This window comes from Aedes albopictus, chromosome 3 (genome assembly GCF_035046485.1).
Source record: "Aedes albopictus strain Foshan chromosome 3, AalbF5, whole genome shotgun sequence".
NCBI classification, from domain to species: domain Eukaryota; kingdom Metazoa; phylum Arthropoda; class Insecta; order Diptera; family Culicidae; genus Aedes; species Aedes albopictus.
In genome coordinates, this window is record NC_085138.1 from 156776873 (window position 1) to 156797590 (window position 20718).

Genomic DNA, 20718 nt, shown 5'->3' on the forward strand with positions numbered 1-20718 from the left:
TCCATCTGACATGAAAGTAATTTTTGAGAAATCAATCGATTGTTTAATGAAATCCAGCAGTTTTGATATAAATAACTGAACTGCTGTTGTATCGTGTGTAAGTACTTCAGATATTATTATAAAGCTCAAGTTTTCCAACTTATTTTCTTTTCTGTAGTACACTTCAAAGGGGTGAATGGTAGCTTGAGAATTATTCCAATGGTAACCTTGAGCTGAATTTTGAATGATAAATGAATAATTTTCTGAAAAGTCACAAATTGTTAATACTTCACCCTGTTTAAAAGATTCTTTTTTATCCCGCAAAAATGAGGATTGTTCTTAATAAATGAAATCATGAGTTATAAGCTTATCAACTTTTTCTACAAAATACGGAACAAACTCGTCTATAGTCTTAGTAATAGTTTCCAAATTGCATCGATCAGTGGTTAGCCATTGTTGAAATAAAACCAATTCTTTATCATTCGCTTCTAATAATGATGTTAGTTCACTGGTTCTAGGCACACAATAACACTATTTCAGCAAACATAATGCTGTTTTAAGCATTCAGATATCAAAACAAGCTGAGAAACAGGTTCTATTCCAGTTGGGATGTAACGCCAAGAAAAAGAAGGCACCCAATCAAACAAAGTTGTAATGCCCATTGAGTGTTATTAAATGGGTATAAGGATTCTTGATACATCCTGTACGAGTTAATGCGCAACACGCTAAAAAAAATAACATGAAAAAGTTTTTGTTAGAAAAACTTTTTTTCCTTAAAAGTGCCCATCTTGTGATGTATGGAGGAAAGTTAGGCAACAATATTGACTTTCTTGGAAAAAAATTTCAAAACATAAAAAAGTGGGCATTTTCTGTAAATTGACTTTTAATTTTAAAAATATATTTTTTAGCGTGTAAAAATGTATTTTGAATTTTTAAAATATTTTTTCATGAAAGCTTGGACAATTCTCTAAATGTCCCCCATACAACACTTTTCTATAGGTCTTGTCATTTTTGAGTTACATCGATTTTAAAAAATTCTTCGAAAAAAAGTTAGGCCCTCTTCAAATGTTACTCTTGAAAATTTTCGAAAATTTAAGTATGCAAAGTTGCTTATAAAAACCTAGTCTTTATGCCCACCAAGTTTCATTCGATTCTGAGAGGGTGTTGCCAACCACTGGTCGAGTTGGCGCGAAATTCGTCCCCTATGTTAACGTATTTACAGTCAGATTCTTGTCCTCGATAGATAGTAGCCTGTGTCCTAATTGATAAATAACTTTTGAATCAGTCAATAACCTTACCATTAATTCCTGTATTTTGTAGAGTACTAATTAACTTGTTTCTGTCTATGGTTTCGAATGCCTTTTTCAAATCTAAGAATATGGCTAATACTACTTTTCTATCTTCTAAAGCATTCTTCCACTTAAAAAGCAACTAATTCAATGCAGTTTCGCAAGAATGATGTTTTCTAAAATCAGACTGTTCTGGCAACAGAATGTCATGATTGTTGAGAAAATACATTAACTCCTCCTTGACTATGAGCGCAATAACTTTTTCATATAATGGCAACATGTTTATTGGTCTCTTATCGTCAGTTTTTTTTTGTGAATTTGGCACTTTCAGAAGTGGCACCATTAAAGACTTCTTCCAGCTTGATGGAAATTCTCCTTTACTCAGGGACATAGTGTATCAATCATTACTGTCGTATTAACGTTATTAATTCCTCCACATTGTTTCAAGTTGTATACGGTTTTTTTTTCAAACGGGTCATATCAACTGGCTCAAATACTGACCATCTGCTATTTGAACTTGGAATACCAACAGCATAATAAAATGTGTTACTTTTGGCAAAATAACTGAGCAACGCAAAGAGATATTTTCATGTTATTAACATAACATACCATGTTATAAACTTGTCTGTCATAAGTGGCAAAATAACAAAAATCATAACAAAAAAATGTTCCTGGAAGACCAGTTAAATAACAGGTTGTGTTAGTTTCATAACAACTAAATAACAGTGAATTTATACAATGTTTCAATAACAAATTTTGAAATTTATAAGTTATTGATAACAATATGGATGCAAAATGAATTACAATATCAGAATCATAACAAAAATTGTTTTATGCTCGCAAGATAGGTATGTCACCCCTTAGTTAAAAAAAATGAATATCTGTTGGTTCCATTTTGAAAATAAAAAATAATAAACAGCCATGCCTAAGCCCATAAATCACTATAACTCATGAGTCAGTCATTCAAAGAGAATGGCACGCTTCCAGTCTTCCTAGACCAAACGGCCTTGAAATAATTTTAAAATAAATTTTGTTTATGAGATAAGGTGGATCATGGTTGTTCACTTTATTATTTCCAAAATAGAACCAACAGAAATCCTACATTTTTTTCCACTGGAATGGATCGAACTAAATAGAAATAAAAATTATAAAAATAAAAGTAATTCTTAGTTCCGTGTCAAAAGTTCAGCTTAACCGATTCATACACACCGAAGATATGTCTCATAGACTCCAAACATTACTTTCTGTATTGAAATCAGCAAATGTTAACTTTTTATTTATTTTTTGCTGTAAATCTCGCATGGTGCAGTTGTGATTGCAAAACTTTATTGTTGTGCTATTGATTATCAAATAATGGTGCACTCTGCAATACAATAATAACAGAACTTGTTCTACAGCAAAACAATCAAAATGTTATTTAAAGAAAATATACCAACAGCAGGATCATAACAAAATAAGATTGCCCAACAAAACCTGTTATGGAAAAGTTATGCCTCAATAAGTTTGTAATAACAAACCAAGATATAAAAACAGGTTTTGCGATCCAGTTGTTATTATTTTTATATTCTCCTCTGCTCGGGCCAGTATTCTCGGCATCATTCAAATTAGACTCTGGTATGCTGTTGTGAATCTGCTTAACGCTGTCAATAAAATAGTCATTTAACTTATCAGCTTTTGCTTTGTCATCCAGATCATCGTCGATATGTATTGGAAAATCGGACTCCTATGTCAGTATTTTTAGCTGGATTCATTAATGTCTTCAAGGATTTCCACAGCTTTTTTGAGTTGTTACTAAACGCTCTCAGCTCTTGTTGAACAGCCGACTTCTTAGCATCTCGAATGGCATAAACATCGCTATTTCTTTTTATCTGGTAATCGTCCCGATCTGATTGATTTCGCGTTGATCTAAACTTCAAATGAGCTTCATCTCGGAGTATCTTCAAAGACTTTAAAGAACTCGTGTACCTTGGTGCTGTGTTTGTAACAACAATCTCTTTTTCTTCAACCATACTATTTACAGAACACTTTATTGCTTCTGATAGCTTTTCCGCTGAACTGTCAGTACCACAACATTGGTGAAAATCCCTCATTTTCCAACGAAGCTCAGTCTGAAGACGAGATCTTAAATATTTTTTTCCAACATTTTATTTTTTTCCTATGCGGTACTACTTCCTTTGTAGAATTTTCCATTACAAGTGACATGGTCAGATATGTTACCAAGTGGTAATTCAATTACATTCAATTTATCGCTATTACTAAAAACTAAGTCAATCATTGTGCTACTTCTATGATTCACTCTCGTTGGAAAGTTTACTCTTTGACACAACGAAACTGAATCCATAAGATATTTCAACTCATGTCTATGTACGTTATCTAACCAATTGATATTAAAGTCACCAATGATTGTGACTTTCCCATCGTTTTCTAACACTCTGGGTAACCATTCGTCTTCAAGGCACTTTAAAAATGGAATCCCAGAAAAAAAGCATGGGAGAAATTCATGAAGGAATTCCAGAAAGAGTTCCTGGAGGAAAAGAATCTTTGCCCGCTATGAGCTATTTCTGTTAAACATTTTATTTGTTCATTATTTTCCACGAAATTTTTATTGGTTAATTATTTCAAATGTTTCAACTGACATGTACTATTCATTCCTTTATTTTTATAAGAAAGCGTTCGATCTTAGGTGCAAAATCTCTCCATTTAAATATTTGGTAATCTGGTTTGGTGGACCAGTCATCCTTTGGCGCATTGTCAACCGCGATGGTGTGACTAACGTTGTTCAAGAGTTTCTGCAAATTCACCAGCAGCACCGCAGAGCACTCCGTTCCATAATTGAGATATTCCTGCAATCGGCGTCGAAAGTGTTCCAGTTTTCCGTATCCTGATCGTAGCTGGAATTGAGTGTTATTTTTATTGATCGTTCGATTTCACTCAATACTTCATCATACCTCGACAATATTCGGATGTACCAACCGGGGAGTATAGTGATATCGAAAATAGTGTCGCTTCAACTCGTCACTGTTTTCGAACAATGTCCCACAGCAAAACAGCTCCAAAAATAGTTGTTCGCGACAACCACTGGCTTCAAGCCGGTGTAATTTCGATATCAACAGCTTCAGGTTGGTCTCGATTTCCCGGAGGTGGCGTGCATAGTCCCGTCGATGGACCTGCCGATTCTCGACGACCTTGTTGTACTCCTCCAGGAAATGCTCCACATCAGTGGTGAATTTTGCCAACTATGGAACGTTGTCGAACATCATTAGATCAACGAACCTATCTAAAACAGAAATTCATCTTACATTCCGGTGTTTACTACTGTAGTCCAGAGTTCGCTTCCGATAGTGTCCACCGTGTTGCACCATTTTGCAGGTTTGATGGCTCGTGCTGGCGGCGATCAACATTGATCTGACTAATGAAACGGAAAGCTCATGGCTAAATGGAGCACGGGATCAACGGAACAAAGAAACTATTTTCGGAAACCGACAACCGATATCGATAGTTTCGGGATTTGATTTCAATTTTAGGTTCCGAAGAGAATGTATTTCTTCTTGCGTTGTTTACTGAAAAATATACGAATTAAGATGCGCATGTTTGATCATGTTGAAGTCTGATGTACCTAGTTGAAACGGTTAATGCACGTGCATTCATTTTATATCGATCGAAATAATTTGTTTGCTGCAACTTTTCCAAACATTTTTAATCAATGGGTAGTACGCAAATCGCAAGAAATTTCTTCGCCTATCTCGATACGTGGGAACTTCAGGCAAAAAATCGCTCAAGAAATGGGCAAGCGTCTGCGCTCCACGCCTTCTTGTGCCAACCGGATCAGTTGCAAACACCAGCTTTGCAGGGTTGTTGTCCGGCATTCTTGCAACATGCCCTGCCCACCGTATCCTTCCGGCTTTGGCCACTTTCTGGATGCTGGGTTCGCCGTAAAGTGCAGCGAGCTCGTGGTTCATCCTTCTCCGCCACACACCGTCCTCCTGCACACCGCCGAAGATCGTCCTTAGGTAGGTCCTCCTAGAGCATGGTCCATATCTCGTGCCCGTAGAGGATCACCGGTCTTATTAGCGTTTTGTACATGGTGCATTTGGTGCGTGGGTGAATCTTTTTCGACCGCAGTTTCTTCTGAAGCCCGTAGTAGGCCCGACTTCCGCTGATGATGCGCCTCCGAATTTCACGGCTCACGTTGTTGTCAGCCGTCAGTAAGGATCCGAGGTAGACGAATTTCTCCACCACCTCGAAAGTATCCCCGTCTATCGTAACATTACTACCCAGACGGATCCGGTCGTGTTCGGTTCCGCCTACCAGCATGTACTTTGTTTTTGAGGCATTCACCACCAATCCGATCTTTGCTGCTTCGCGTTTCAGGCGGGTGTACAGCTCTGGCACCGTTCCAAATGTTTTAGCGATAATGTCCATGTCGTCCGCAAAGCACACAAATTTACCGGATTTTGTGAAAATCGTTCCCCGGCTGTTGAGCCCGGCTCGTCGCATCACACCTTCAAGAGCGATGCTGAAGAGTAGGCATGAGAGTCCGTCACCTTGTCTCAGTCCCCAGCGAGATTCGAATGAACTGGATAGTTCACCCGAAACCCTTACGCAGTTTTGCATACCGTCCATCATTGCTTTAATCAGTCTAGTCAGCTTCCCAGGAAAGCCGTTTTTGTCCATGATTCTCTATAGTTCTGCGCGGTCGATACTGTCGTATGCCGCTTTGAAGTCGATGAACAGGTGATGCGTTGGGACCTGGTATTCACGGCATTTCTGGAGGATTTGCCGTACGGTAAAGATCTAGTCCGTTGTCGACCGGCCGTCGATGAAGGCAGTTTGATAACTTCCCACGAAATCATTCGTTTTAGGTGACAGACGACGGAAGATGATCTGGGATAGCACTTTGTAGACAGTATTCAAAATAGTGATCGCCCTGAAGTTCTCACATTCCAAATGGTCGCCTTTCTTGTGAATGGGGCAGATTACCTCTTCCTTCCACTCCTCCGGTAGCTGTTCGGTTTCCCAGATCCTGACTATCAGCCGATGCAGACAGATTGCCAACTTTTCTGGGCCCATCTTGATGAGTTCAGCTGCGATACCATCCTTACCAGCTGCTTTGTTAGTTTTGAGCTTGTTGAATGGCATTCTTAACTTCCTTCAGCGTGGGAGTTGGTTCATTTCCGTCTTCCGCTGCACTGGCGTCTGTTGAAGGGGGCAATGCTCACATCTTCGACATTTTTCATTGTGTGCTTTTTTGCTCAACCCTATCGCGCACAGCCATGTGCGCACCCCTGCATTGCGTTGCGCGCCCATCGTCGTTCAGCATTCGTTCGTCGTCCGCTACCGCGTGTACACTGTTCTTTTTATCCTCGTTTACGTTTATTAAACCAAGTTGTTAACCAAGTAACGTCGTGTGTGATTTCTCCACCAGACAATCCGAAACTCCTTTTGGGTATTCCACTGTCGCCATCTGGAATCTGCCAACAGCGTCGTCGTTTCTTCCATTGCCGTGGGTTCCCATGCCTACGTTCTCCACGCCGTTCACTGCCGTTATAAGCATAGTTGTCCCATGTTACTTTTTGACGATTTTGACTTTTTTGCACCAGGCGCTCTATTTATACGTATATTTTCATATAACATCAAAAAATAACATACTTTGTTCGAAGACTCAATGAAAAGCATGTCAAGTCAAATTGTCCCACTGTTGAATTTCTACGCATGTCTGTCCCACAACTGAAATTCTACGCATAACACCCAAGCAACACACATGTTATAATAGAGTTACGATAGCGCAAGTTTTGGTTGTATAGAAGTTTATTTTACGTTATTTCAACACAATGTTAGAATTACGTAAAATAAACTTCTATACAACCAAAACTTGCGCTGTCGTAACTCTATTATAACATGTGTGTTGCTTGGACAGTCCCACTATAAAATTTCTATGTAAAACCGATACATTTAGCATTTTTAGTAACTTACTTCACCTAATAGCATGGCTATTTCAATAATGTATGATATAAACTCTTCTTTTATGTTGGCATTACGCTCCAGCTGGAACGAAGCTTGTTTTCCAGTTAAACAAAAACTGTTATTTCTTCGCAACTTGCAGTTTCAATCTAAATTCAAATTTTGCTGCAATGCGCGTTGAGCTCATAAACCAAACATAAACATTTTAAGTTAATTAATGGGCTCAAATGTTGTGAAGCATGACGAAGCCGATCCAATACAATGACAAAGAGGTTGCTGAATTAAATGACTGGTATGTGTGAAAATTTTCAGAATTTAAGCAAGCTTGAAATATTGTTGGTAAGTGAGTTGATGAGTTTCACTTTTCTATTTTAATGTTATCCCAATAATTTGATTGAATCAGTGTGTCGGTAAGTGAGTGGCTTAGTTATCGTCTATTTAGAAAATAAAAAGAACACTTTTGGGTTAAACACAAACCGAAGACGAACTGCCGGAGGGACTGAACAAGCAATCAATATTTCAATTGATGAGAGATCAGCCGAGTAAGTGAATTGAATAGTAAGTGAGTGACTTGGCGCGCAAGATTTTGTAAGTGTGTGGGTTGATGAGTAAATGAGTAAGATGATAAGCGAGTGATTTGATAAGTGAGTTGGTTTATTAATGGGTTGATGGGTAAGCGAGTGACTGTTTTGAATTAATGTGTTAATGAGTTATTGAGTAACTTGATAAACAAGACACCTAGACGCTCAGAGACTTGATGAGTCAGTGAATTCTAGGGTAAACTGTTCTTAGTAACTTGTGGCGTAGACAAGTTGTGTAAAAGAAATAATAGACACCAAAAGCATTATACTCTTATTATTGTATTTGTATTAAAAGTAAACAAAGTACCGTAACTGCTTGTTTTCGAATAGGATGAGCCGTACCAACGGCATTCTGTGTAAAGAATTAGCCTAAATTAAAATTCACGAATAAAAAAAAACGGCATTCTGACCCTTCATATTCAAATAAAGATACATGAAGCATGAAGCCTCTAATGGCAAATCACTCTCAATCTTTGCTGGGGTTCCTATTCATATGACCCATACAAGCAGAGGAAGGCATGGTGCAGAATGTTTTGAAAACTTAAGCTGTTGTATTTCTAAACATATTTTATTTCAATGATATGTACATATTTCTTGGCATTTATAATTAATACAGAAGCTTACTCAGTTGTATGCTTTGTTGGTCATTAGGCAAAATAGGCCATTAGGCCGAAAATTTCATTAGGCCGAAAATTTCATTAGGCCGAAAAATTCATTATGCCGAAAAGGACGTTAGGGCTGAATAATTCAAGTATAAAACAAGATTATTTCGCCAAAACCAGGCCAAAATACCATTTCGGCCTGAAGACCTTTTCGGCCTAAAGACCTTTTCGGCCTAAAGACCTTTTCGGCCTAAAGACCTTTTCGGCCTAAAGACCTTTTCGGCCTAAAGACCTTTTCGGCCTAAAGACCTTTTCGGCCTAAAGACCTTTTCGGCCTAAAGACCTTTTCGGCCTAAAGACCTTTTCGGCCTAAAGACCTTTTCGGCCTAAAGACCTTTTCGGCCTAAAGACCTTTTCGGCCTAAAGACCTTTTCGGCCTAAAGACCTTTTCGGCCTAAAGACCTTTTCGGCCTAAAGACCTTTTCGGCCTAAAGACCTTTTCGGCCTAAAGACCTTTTCGGCCTAAAGACCTTTTCGGCCTAAAGACCTTTTCGGCCTAAAGACCTTTTCGGCCTAAAGACCTTTTCGGCCTAAAGACCTTTTCGGCCTAAAGACCTTTTCGGCCTAAAGACCTTTTCGGCCTAAAGACCTTTTCGGCCTAAAGACCTTTTCGGCCTAAAGACCTTTTCGGCCTAAAGACCTTTTCGGCCTAAAGACCTTTTCGGCCTAAAGACCTTTTCGGCCTAAAGACCTTTTCGGCCTAAAGACCTTTTCGGCCTAAAGACCTTTTCGGCCTAAAGACCTTTTCGGCCTAAAGACCTTTTCGGCCTAAAGACCTTTTCGGCCTAAAGACCTTTTCGGCCTAAAGACCTTTTCGGCCTAAGGACCTTTTCGGCCTAAAGACCTTTTCGGCCTAAAGACCTTTTCGGCCTAAAGACCTTTTCGTCCATATGACCAATCCGGTTCAATGAGGTTTTTGACCTAATGACTTATTCGGCCATATGAATACATTCTTTGATGTAACAATATTTTGCGGTCACACGACGTTTTTTTCGACCAAACGATGTATCGGCCTGATGACCTTTTCGACCTTACAAAATGTTTGGCCCAATGACCTTTCCTACCTTATAACGTTTTTGGCCTAACGTTCTAATCGCTTATTTCGATAATACTGTATATATTTCGACGTAAACTGCGATGGAAGAGCTATTTAAGTAAAAAAAAATGAATACATTTACGTAATGAATACATTTAAATATCCCCGACTTATTTCTTTAATGGAGATTTGAGTGTACGACACACAGTGGCCCAACGAAGAATTCTTCGTTTGATGGAAAGTTTCCTCAGACTGGAGTGAGAATCGAAGTCACACTACGTGGATATCAATACGCCTAAATGGCTGGCGCTGCGAATCGTAGGGCCACGAAACCCATTTTAAACTCACTTACTAACTCACTTATTCACTTACTAATGCACTCACTCCTACGGAACAGATCTCACATACTCATAAATAAAAAAAACTCACTTACTCACTAACTCATTTACTTACTATCACACACACTCACCAATTTAACAATTCTCTCACCAACACATCAAAATTAACGGGACAACTCCATGTAAGCTGTAACTTTCCTAATTCGTAACTGACTCACTCACCAACTCACTTAATCTAGGAGCACCTCACAGTCATCCTCTCATCAATTCAATAATCAACTTCTTATTCACCAACTCACTCACCTAGTTCCTACTTACCTGATTATTAAGAAATGTGATGTCACTCTTATGTTGTCTTTCGGCTCCGTTTTGCCTCGAGACATTTGAGCTTTATGCATGAGAGTCTTATAATGTTATAAGAGAAGCTTGCACTGTTTGTTATTAAAAATATAACAAAAAAGTACAGAACAGACCGCATAGAACGTGGAAAGAGGCCACTAATTATCGTGGGACTGATATGCGTAGAAATTTCGCCAACAGGACCATATTTCTAGGCATAACAATCCCACTAATCATTTTTTTGATAAAAAACACTATATTTTAAAAAATATTTGATTGGAAATACTTCAGGCATGAAAATATAAGCGATTTCTAACGATACTATGAAAACTAAAATCCGATTTGTTGCACCACTTGGCCAAAAAACATGAAAAACCTGTTTGAAACTTCAATCGCGATTTTCTCCGTTTCAAGTTTTTCAACATGGGACAACTATGCGTAGAACGGCAGTTCAGGTGCTGATCGAAGTGCTGCTTCCACCTTTCGATCACCTCACGTCCGTTCGTCAAGAGGCCTCCGTCTTTATCCCTGCATATTTCGGCTCGCGGCACGAAGCCGTTGCGGGATGCGTTGAGCTTCTGATAGAACTTCCGTGTTTCTTGGAAACGGCACAGCAGTTCCATTTCTTTACACTCCGCTTCTTCCAGGCGGCGCTTTTTCTCCCGAAAGAGGCGGGTCTGCTGTTTCCGCTTCTGTTTGTAACGTTCCACGTTCTGTCGAGTCCCTTGCTGCAGCATTACCGCCCTCGCTGCGTTCTTCTCCTCCAAAACCGTTCTGCACTCTTCGTCGAACCATTCGTTCCGTCGATTCCGTTCCACATACCCGATGGTGCTCTCGGCTGCGTCGTTGATGGCTGCTTTCACTGTACTCCAGCAGTCCTCTAGAGGGGCCTCATCGAGCTCGCTTTCTTCTGGCAACGCGGCTTCGAGATTCTGCGCGTATGCTGAGGCGACATCCGATTGCTTCAGTCGCTCTACGTTGTACCGTGGCGGTCGCCGGTACCGTACATTGTTGATGACGGAGAGTTTTGGGCGCAGTTTGACCATCACCAGATAGTGGTCGGAGTCGATGTTGGCGCCACGATAGGTCCTGACGTCGATAATGTCGAAGCAGTGCCGTCCGTCAATCAGAACGTGGTCGATTTGAGATTCCGTCTGCTGTGGTGATCTCCAGGTGTAACGATAAGGGAGGCTGTGTTGGAAATTTTTGGAGGCGCTGAACTTACCAATCGTCGGTCTGAATTCCTTCTTCTGGCCTACCTGAGCGTTCAAATCTCCTATGATGATCTTGACGTCGTGGCTTGGGCAGCGATCGTACTCGCGTTCGAGCTGCGCGTAAAATGCGTCCTTGTCATCATCTGTACTTCCGGAGTGTGGGCTGTGCACGTTTATTATGCTGAAGTTGAAGAATCGGCCCTTGATCATCAACCTGCACATTCTTTCGTCGATCGGCCACCAACCGATCACGCGCCTCTGCATATCACCCATCACGATGAAAGCTGTTCCCAGCTCGCGTGTGTTGCCGCAGCTCTGGTGGATGGTATGATTACCTCTAAACGTTCGCACCATGGATCCTGTCCAACACACCTCCTGCAGCGCTACGATGCCGAACCCGCGGTCCTTCAGTAGATCGGCGAGTATGCGGGTGCTTCCAATGAAGTTGAGAGATCGGCAGTTCCACGTACCGAGTTTCCAATCGCAAATCCTTTTTGTTCGCTGGGGTCGTTGCCGTTGGTCTCGGTTCGTATTATTCTGTTGCTGATTTTCCACTACAATGGTTTTTTACGGCTAGCTCGTAGGGCCTGACACCAACCCCCTACTTTCCGGAGGACCATAGTGCACAGTTGAGCTTAGAGTCCTTCCCTGGCACTCGACTGTTTCACTGGATGTTGCATGTTAGTTTGTGGCATAGCGCCGTACTGACTGTCGTACTTTTGCCGAAAAATAAGACATTCACTGTAATATCATTAAACGCTTTAGGAGGAGGAGGAGAACGTGCCTCTTGAGCCGACCTACTGATCTTGGAGTCTTCGATTTTACCGTTAAGACTGTTTAGATTTATCCGTGCATTGCTAGTTTTATCTAGGTATGAGATTTTCAAATTTCGGACATAAAAAAATATGCTCTGCTTTACATACATACATGTACAAGTAATTTCCTTAACATTATTATTCGATTTTTTTTTTCAGGTCGTTTGATATGTGATTGCACAAATTCAAGTGTTTCAAGTTCTTAAAAATAATTATTGCTTAATCATTTGCGCTGCAATGGCGTCGCTCGTATCCAGAAGCACTGCGCCCATAACCGTGTTCGTCTTCCGCAGTAGCCGTCTCAGTTTGAACAGCAAATCGACGTTCACGACTTTGCCCTCGGCGATGTAAAACTTGCAGACATCATTGTACGCCCCAATGGCATCCAGCTGAAAGAAGGACAATTCTCGTTAAATATCATCCGGTTTGTTAGTATGAAAGTGGTCGTTTATTTCGAATCATTTACTTCCGGTGACGTCTTTCCTTCGTCGTCTTTTTTGTGAGCTTCCTCGTAGTGCTCGGCGAATTCTTCGTTGTTCAGTGGCTCTTCCTAAAATAGAGACAATGACCGATGAAATTGGCGACGAAACACGGTATGGCTATTAATAGGGGGTGATAAGCTTCGTTTCGATCGAATCAAGTTCATTGTTTTTCGATTGTTGAACATTTTGAGGAGTTTGGCTCGTTTCGTAGGGGAGGGTAGTAAACAATGAGACAGTTACCTTATGACCGATGCTATATGATGTCAGCAAGCATTCAGATTCACATTATATGATTCATAAATAATATATTGAAACACTTTGAATGCAACGAAATTAAACGCCTAAGGTTGATACAGTAGACATTCACTCGCTACAAACGTTTGAAATGCAAGCTTTTTTTTACTGAATGTTTGCTAAGTGCAACAATTTTGCAGTTATCGCAATGCTATCCGTCAACATAGAATGTCAACAGCCAGCAATACATGCAATTTTGTTACAGTACGATGTTTCCTGGACTCACATTGGCTACATTCTGTAGCAACTGACAATGCATTGACGTCTGTCTTGCAGTTATAGAATTTCATTCGATAAGTGAAACGTTAACATGTTGCAGTTATCGAACGTCTACTGTATCAAAATATATGTGGACACCATATTGCATCGAGGATTATCTAAAAAGGAACTGTATTTTGAAATTCTGTGTTTTTAAGTTAACAAAACCACGATTGTGGTTCATTGCCATACAATTATTTTCATCTAAATGTTCAGTTCTTCTCCCACAGTTGACTACCTTCCCCTACCGAAGACGTTAAAAATAAAAATCCACCTACATCACAGCATTTAATGTGCTTATACAGGTAATCGTCACGTGGCAGTTCGTTTTGAATGAACCGTAACAGCAGTGTCACAAGCGTCTCCCGCAGCGGATTCGTACGTGCCAGATAAAGGGTTTTCTGCTGGTCTCTATTTTCCACCAGATCATCAAACCGAGATAGGAACTTATCTGTCTCCCGAATGAACTCGTGCAGCTACAAGAAACCAATGACATATTCAAAATATCACTTCATACGCGTCACTGCACCTAGAACCGTACCAGAATGAATTTTGATTTGGGCTTTGCCTTCACCACTACTGGTGCCTCCTCTTCGGAGGATTCCTCTTCATCCACATCTTCCTGCCCGGAGATCTCCTCTTCGTTTTCCGGAACATCCTTGTTTTCCGATCCTGCCATTCTCTTGAGTGCGTGGAATCTAACTTTTCTCTTTCGTTCGGTAACCTGGAGATAACTTTAGCTCACACTTAACACTTGGCGGATGGGAATGATTGTACTGTAGGGTCCGAAGGCCACAAAAGCTCAACTGCTAATGGGCTAGCGGTTCATGAAGATCTTCTCAAGCGCATGTGGCAGTTATGATCGGCTGGCAGTGGACACGATCATTTACGACTAGCTGAAATGCATCAACGGTATAGGTTGGTGTTTGTACTATGAAATCTCGAGTTCAAGAAACAGTAAATAATATATTAGGTTATGTGTTCCATCAGTAATCTCACGCTCCCATATTCATCCTATTCGAAAACAAGCGATTACGGCACCGATTGATTCCGTTCTTTTTGTTTTCATGGGTGCTCACTTCTAACAAAAAATACAAAAATAAGAAACAAAACAAACAGCGCTTCAATCCTTTGTTTTTCGTAGGATGAAAATGGGAGCCACATGCTTAATAAGGGAACCAATACCCTACATAATGTTGTGACATGCTTATTATGGATCACAACAAACGTTGTCTGGCTGTGATTTGTAATGTAAATACGTATTGAATCTATTCTTCATATCTATCATACAAATCGTGTACATATTTGTTTATTTTTTTCGTAGATACATTAATATATGAATATTGATAGTTTGTTTTTAATTTCTCTATTACGCAAGTTGACAGATTTGGACAAAGTTTTGGGCCAGAAATAGGGTATTAGATCCCTTATTAAGCATGTAGCTCCCATTTTCATCTCACGAAAAACAAAGGATTGAAGCGCTGTTTGTTTTGTTTCTTATTTTTGTATTTTTTGTTAGAAGTGAGCACTCATGAAAACAAAAAGAACGGAGTCAATCGGTGCAGTAATCGCTTGTTTTCGAATAGGATGAAAATGGGAGCATGAGATTACTGATGGCACACATACCCTAGATAGATTAAAAACATGATTCAAAAATTTTAATGCAGACATAATTTATTTAAATGAAACATACTTATTTAGTGTCTTCTATTTATTTCATGTTTTAAATTTCAAATTAATTCGTAAAGACAGGGAATTATCATTTGGTGGGGTTTTGGTTGGAATTCGTAACAATATTGAATTTTAATATTTGCATTTACCATTGCATGCTCAATCACAGATAGAATTTGTTGCTCTTTGAATCATAAACGAAACTTTAGCTTTTTTATGTACCGTCTACCCCCGTTGGTTTGAACGACACCTCTTGCAAACTAACGGGGTTAATTTTTTAATTTGAACTTCTAGTAACCCTGTGGGCATCGAAAAACACACTGATGGTAACCCTTTGTGCTGTTTTGTTTTGATTCTGCGTTCCGTTTCACCCCGTTCCATGAGCAGAATGACGTTTCAACCATTTTTAGTTTGAACGATGTGCATATTAGAGGGGGTCAAATTAAACAGTGTTCAGATTAGAAGAGATCAAATCAACGGGGGTAGACGGTACCTACTATTTCTTTTTATATTCCTCCGAATTCAATTTTTTTCTGATTTTCCAAGTAGCCCAGGATGGTCAAATGATTCTGATTATTTTTTCTCTATTTTTTTTTAAATTTTCCAACGATTTTCAAGAATAGCAAATGGATTTTTCAAATTATTGGAAATAAAAATAGATCTTACATACAAGTTCCAATGATAAAACTATGCATTATTGTTTTCCTACATCTGACCGTACTTAAGCTTAAGTAGCGAATTTAAAAAAAGTATGGGACCTCGTGCAATGTTATTCGATATTTTTTTACTGTTTTACATTTTTTATTGAAAAAGGAACTATTATTTCTCCGACATGTGAAACTGTTTCCTTTTGATTGTCTTAAAATTAAAAAAAAAAATAAAAATTCAAGAAAAAATAGATAGCAGCATTTGGGATACCTGGCAAATGCTGTAATTTTTCTACAGAAAAATAATAAAAAATCGAAGGGTAAGGTTTACGGAAATTGAAATTATATGCCATCCAGCATAGGTATGTGATGTATTTTTTATTTTCTTAAAGTCCTTCAACTATCCTCAAGCATCTTTGAAGACATTATTTCACAATCCAACAAATCGCTTTCGGGGTAATTTTACGAACAAGAAAATTAGTTTTTTTTTCATACGCCCTTTTCAAAAGTTTGGTGAAGAATATTGAAAAACAAATAATATGAAAAACATTTTCAGATAGAAGCAAGACGCTCATACTCCTTCCTTCCATTCCTCCGTTAACTGTTTGATTTCCCAGATCCTGACTATCAACTGTTTGATGAGGCACGAATACACTCATTGTACAATTATGGGTCACTCAAGGAACAATCATTTCGTAATATGAATCGTTTTTCATACAAAAATAACAATTTCATTATTTTTATTTTATATTCTCTTCATTGAAACTCCTTTTCATTGTTTAATATAAAAATCTGCTTGTAAAATTCACTTTATGCGGTGAAAATAACTAAAATGTTGAAGAATAATGAAAACCACAATAATGGGTCAAAATTGGCTGTGTAACAATTATGGGTCAATTTGTTGCCCATTATGGGTCATTCAAGAGGAATCGGCTCAACAATAATGTTTTGTCTATTTTTTTTTCAATGAATGATCACTCATTTTCGATAGATCAACTATAGTAGAATCTAAAACTGGCCTCAAACCTTTTAACGAAGCGTGTTTTTACGATTTGGAATCATTTTTTTCAAAATAGGTTTCAAATCTTCATCAAAACCACCGATAAACGCCTAAAAGTATGCAATGCACAAAAAGTGACCCATAATTGTGTGATTTTCGGTGTTTCTTGGCACAATAATAAGACACTTAAATTTTGCCTGAAATAAGCTTTAATTAGCTGCAGTCACATGAATTTCTACATTTGGAACGTAAATTATACCTTTGCTCTGGTGACGATACCATTTCGCACATGAAAATCACTAAAGCTCGCTTTTACAGAGCTTACGAAAGCAGGGCACGCACTTTCCGATATTCACAATCGAAGCGTTACTTTGAGAGATGATTTTGCGCCGAACATATTGAAAATATGTATGTTTTGACGTATAAACCCCTAGTGCGATACGTATAGTGACACAGAACAAATCGACTTATGAACGAAAAATTATAATGGCTAACAAAAGCTTGCAATTAATTAGTATTTATCTATTAAAGTAGAAAGTGACTAATAATTGTGTGTGACCCATAATTGTGCAACGAGTGTGCCAGGAACCGCCATATTATCGAAGTTGAATGAACCTTAAATATTCCTTCAGAGGGTTTTAGTTCATGTTCTAACCAGGGCCGGAATTACAAAAGTGGGGGTCCAGGGCCACAGTGTTGTGGGGACCCTTCATATAGAGGATATATTTTGGCTCGTAAATATGGAAAAATCTATAAAATATGAATCACTTTTACGAATATGTTAATGTCATTGCACAGTGGTCCACGAACCAGATTTACGAGGAAAGATGCATTCAACGCCTTCAAATGAATTTTTAGGCAAATTTGGTCTTCTACAAAGTTGTCCCAATAATAAGGCCCTCTTTCCAAAGTGCACGAAAATTAGGGTGGTCCATATTTTCAATGACATTGGAACCCAACCTTTTTTATTTGCAAGAATAACTGTATACATTCTTCGGAAAAGTTGTAGATCTATCAATTTTGAGCAAGCTTGCCGAAGACACTTTTATGTAGCTTCAAATATGACCGATCCAGAGATATTTTTCTGAATAAGCTTAGGGGATTCAAGAAAAACCGGTTTTCTGGCGTTAACTTTTTCAGTTTCGATTTTTCATCAAACCCCCCTGATTCCGGCACTGGTTCTAACCTTTCAGAAAAGCCTTTGTTCAAAAGATTCTATAGGTGAAAATTCAAATAAATCATGTTTGCAGATTTTGTACCAATTTCCAACAATTCAGAATATTACATGTGGTGGCCAAAATGTTTGGTATTGGCAACTTTTTTTTCTCTCACAAAAAAGTTCCACATGCTGTAACTTTTTATAGAGTGTATAAAAAATTCTCAAATTTTGACTGTTTGTCAATTGGTGCAAATTAGAGCTCGATTGGTTAATCTTTCGTGAAGTTGGAACCGTTTTCGTAAAACACTATTTTTCAGACAGCTTATTTCTGAACTTATTTTTTGAACTTATTATTTCTGAAGCTTATTTCATATCTCAGAGACCAGAGAACCAAATTTAATAAAATTCTGAACGACCTTGGCCCAGACGTTTACTAGACGGAGTGTTTGGTTTGAAATTTGGTATTTTTATCAAAGCTTTAAATTTGTTAATTTGTGTATCAAGGGAGTTGTCAATTTACGTGTTTGACGTTGTAGATTTGTGTAATAAATTAAAACAATATGTTAGGCACTGAGGAAAGTCTAATAGCTGGACCAAACGTGATAATCAAATATCCAACGCAATTCATAAGAGTGTAAGCCGAAATCCAACAAAATCAATATCATTTACTTTATGTGTTAGTACAATATTTTAAGCGCAATTGTTAAGTATTCTGCTATGCCATGGTACTATTGCTACATACCCGGATAAAAATTCCAATACAGTAAACAATTCGTTATGTTGTTATTGTATGGTAATACAACAATACCTCCTATTGTATAAAAACTTAAAACAATATCAAAACAATAAAATGTATGATTTGCGTTTCAGATTTGTTCGAGAACAAAATATTTTTTGTATTGTTACGATACTTAACAACCTGTACATTATGTTGTAAAATGTTTGTTTACAATACATTTTATGGTGCATATTATATTGTTGTATGGTATGCATCGTTATATTGTTTTTATATTGTCTTCTGCATGGTATCTACAATGGAATGTATTGCGAACGTATTGTAATGTAACAATACAATATATTGTATTTGTATTGGATATTTTTACGAGGGCACTTAACGGCAATGCTCTATAATACAGCTAAAGCAATATTCTACTGTATATACAGGGGATAGACAAAATGATCGGGACAGGCAAAATTGTCACTTTTCAAAAAATGGTCATATAGCTGTAACTTTTTGAAAACTGCATCGAAAAATATGAATTTATAGGGCAAAATATGCGATTTTGGGCTTTTTTGACTGCCAGCCATTAAGCATGGACAATTTTTTTTTTTGAGCAATCAAAGGGTTAACGACTTATGCAAAATAGTTTGTTTTACCAAATCAAATTTGATAGATTTAAGCATTTTTTGTTAGTAAGTAAACTTGCATGCAACTTTTGGAGGATGACTTGTATGGGAAATACCGTACCTAACATAAATAGCTTAAAACTATCAAATTCGATTTGGTAAAATGAAATATTTTGGTAAATTTAATATTTTAAGTCGTCAATTTAGATGCTAATTGACCAATTTACCTTTTGATTGATTAAAAAAAATATTTTCATGCTTAATGACTGGCAGTCAAAAAAGCCCAAAATCGCATATTTTGCCCTATAAATTCATATTTTTCGAAGCATTTTTCAAAAAGTTACAGCTATTTGACCATTTTTTGAAAAGTGAAAATTATGCCTGTCCCAATCATTTTGTCTATCCCCTGTATATACAGTAGAATAATGCTTTAGCTGTATTATAGAGCATTGCCGTTAAGTGCCCTCGTAAAAATATCCAATACAAATACAATATATTGTATTGTTACAATACAATATATTGTATTTGAAGTTTTTATACAATAGGAGGTATTGTTGTATTACCATACAAAAACAATATAATTTTGCCCTATAAATTGGGGTATAGCTCAAAATTCAGACGTGTTGGAGCTATTCTGAGCCCAGATTCGGATTCAGCGGCCTAAAATCTGTCAGAGTCACAAAAGTTTACTTTTCAGACAAAAAAATGTTGCGCTGTTTAATTGTTCTATAAGTTTCTTTAGGAATTCGTTTTGAAATCGGGCAAAGCTCCTGCACACTCAACAATTGATTTTTTTTATCTCAACCACCTTTTAACAACAGCATAATGCATGTAATGTAGGGTTTTATTTACATTCTATCGACAAATTCTTGTAGGAAGTTTTGATCAGAAAAGGGATGTATAAACATTTGTTCATACATTTTCTATAACATGTTTTGAGTTTCATTTCATGTATTGTGGAAGGGCTGTTTCACCTACAAAAGAAAACAATGCTCATGAATTGTATCCAGTTTGAAATTGAGCCTTGCGATACTATTTGAGCAATTTTAGTCAATAATGGTCAACAGGTCACATGCTTATTATATGATTTACAGCAGCCTTTCTTGGGCTGGTCATGCCATACGTATGCTGAAAAAAAAACAATATACGTATACTGTGTGTTATAGAGACCCAAGAAGGCGGTCACAGGGTTCATGATCGGTCGCGAAAACGGACTTTAGTTATATGCAGTTTGTGTTTAATGGGACTTAACGCTTTGGGCGATAAAAGGTGTTTGTCCTACTACCGTAGATACAAATGCTCCATGACGAAAGATACCGTCGATGGGGGTGACAATGGGTCTGGGGGGTGAGATTGGGTCAAAATGGAGAAACATAATTTATATTGAAAACTTTATATTACCGTCAAATGGGGTAACTTGCAACACTTTTCGACTTTGAAGCAATATCACAAAAAAACTGAACATTCTAAACATCCTGTAAAGTATCGTGTACGCTAATTACCCCGAGTAGAATACTATGCAGTACTCGATTTACGAAAATACTTTGCCACCTAATCACGAGGTGCAAGATACATGCTTGTTGCAAGTTTCCCCATCTGTGGGGTAACTTGCAACACAGGACATGAAGCTAAGTTAGCTATCATTA

At 38.0% G+C, this 20718-nt stretch overlaps 2 protein-coding genes and 1 long non-coding RNA gene across 3 annotated transcripts in view; all 3 read right to left on the reverse strand.

Annotated features, from left to right (window-relative positions):
- Positions 1-20718, reverse strand: part of LOC134291400 (uncharacterized) — a 286882-nt gene that overhangs the window by 15737 nt on the left and 250427 nt on the right. The window lies entirely within an intron of this gene.
- Positions 3827-4750, reverse strand: LOC109422562 (uncharacterized). The gene is made up of 3 exons (XM_019697360.3): positions 4568-4750; positions 4217-4504; positions 3827-4159 (listed from the first exon to the last, which is right to left on the reverse strand). The coding sequence occupies exons 1-3, from the start codon at positions 4667-4669 to the stop codon at positions 3914-3916; spliced, it is 636 nt and encodes a 211-aa protein (XP_019552905.2). The 5' UTR covers positions 4670-4750; the 3' UTR covers positions 3827-3913.
- On the reverse strand, positions 12314-14079 carry LOC115266147 (uncharacterized). The gene is made up of 4 exons (XM_029872111.2): positions 13790-14079; positions 13527-13724; positions 12681-12764; positions 12314-12603 (listed from the first exon to the last, which is right to left on the reverse strand). The coding sequence occupies exons 1-4, from the start codon at positions 13925-13927 to the stop codon at positions 12427-12429; spliced, it is 597 nt and encodes a 198-aa protein (XP_029727971.1). The 5' UTR covers positions 13928-14079; the 3' UTR covers positions 12314-12426.

What these genes read in the sequence shown, in the direction of transcription:
- LOC115266147 (XM_029872111.2), bottom strand. Translation starts at nt 13,927, where the DNA reads ATGGCAGGATCGGAAAACAAGGATGTTCCGGAAAACGAAGAGGAGATC. An exon ending in AGCACATTAAATGCTGTGAT is followed by an intron (nt 12,765 to 13,526) that starts GTAGGTGGATTT and finishes TCTCTATTTTAG; the next exon opens with GAAGAGCCACTGAACAACGA. An exon ending in AAGGAAAGACGTCACCGGAA is followed by an intron (nt 12,604 to 12,680) that starts GTAAATGATTCG and finishes TCCTTCTTTCAG; the next exon opens with CTGGATGCCATTGGGGCGTA.
- LOC109422562 (XM_019697360.3), bottom strand. Translation starts at nt 4,669, where the DNA reads ATGTTGATCGCCGCCAGCACGAGCCATCAAACCTGCAAAATGGTGCAA. An exon ending in ACAGTAGTAAACACCGGAAT is followed by an intron (nt 4,505 to 4,567) that starts GTAAGATGAATT and finishes AACGTTCCATAG; the next exon opens with TTGGCAAAATTCACCACTGA. An exon ending in TACATCCGAATATTGTCGAG is followed by an intron (nt 4,160 to 4,216) that starts GTATGATGAAGT and finishes ACTCAATTCCAG; the next exon opens with CTACGATCAGGATACGGAAA.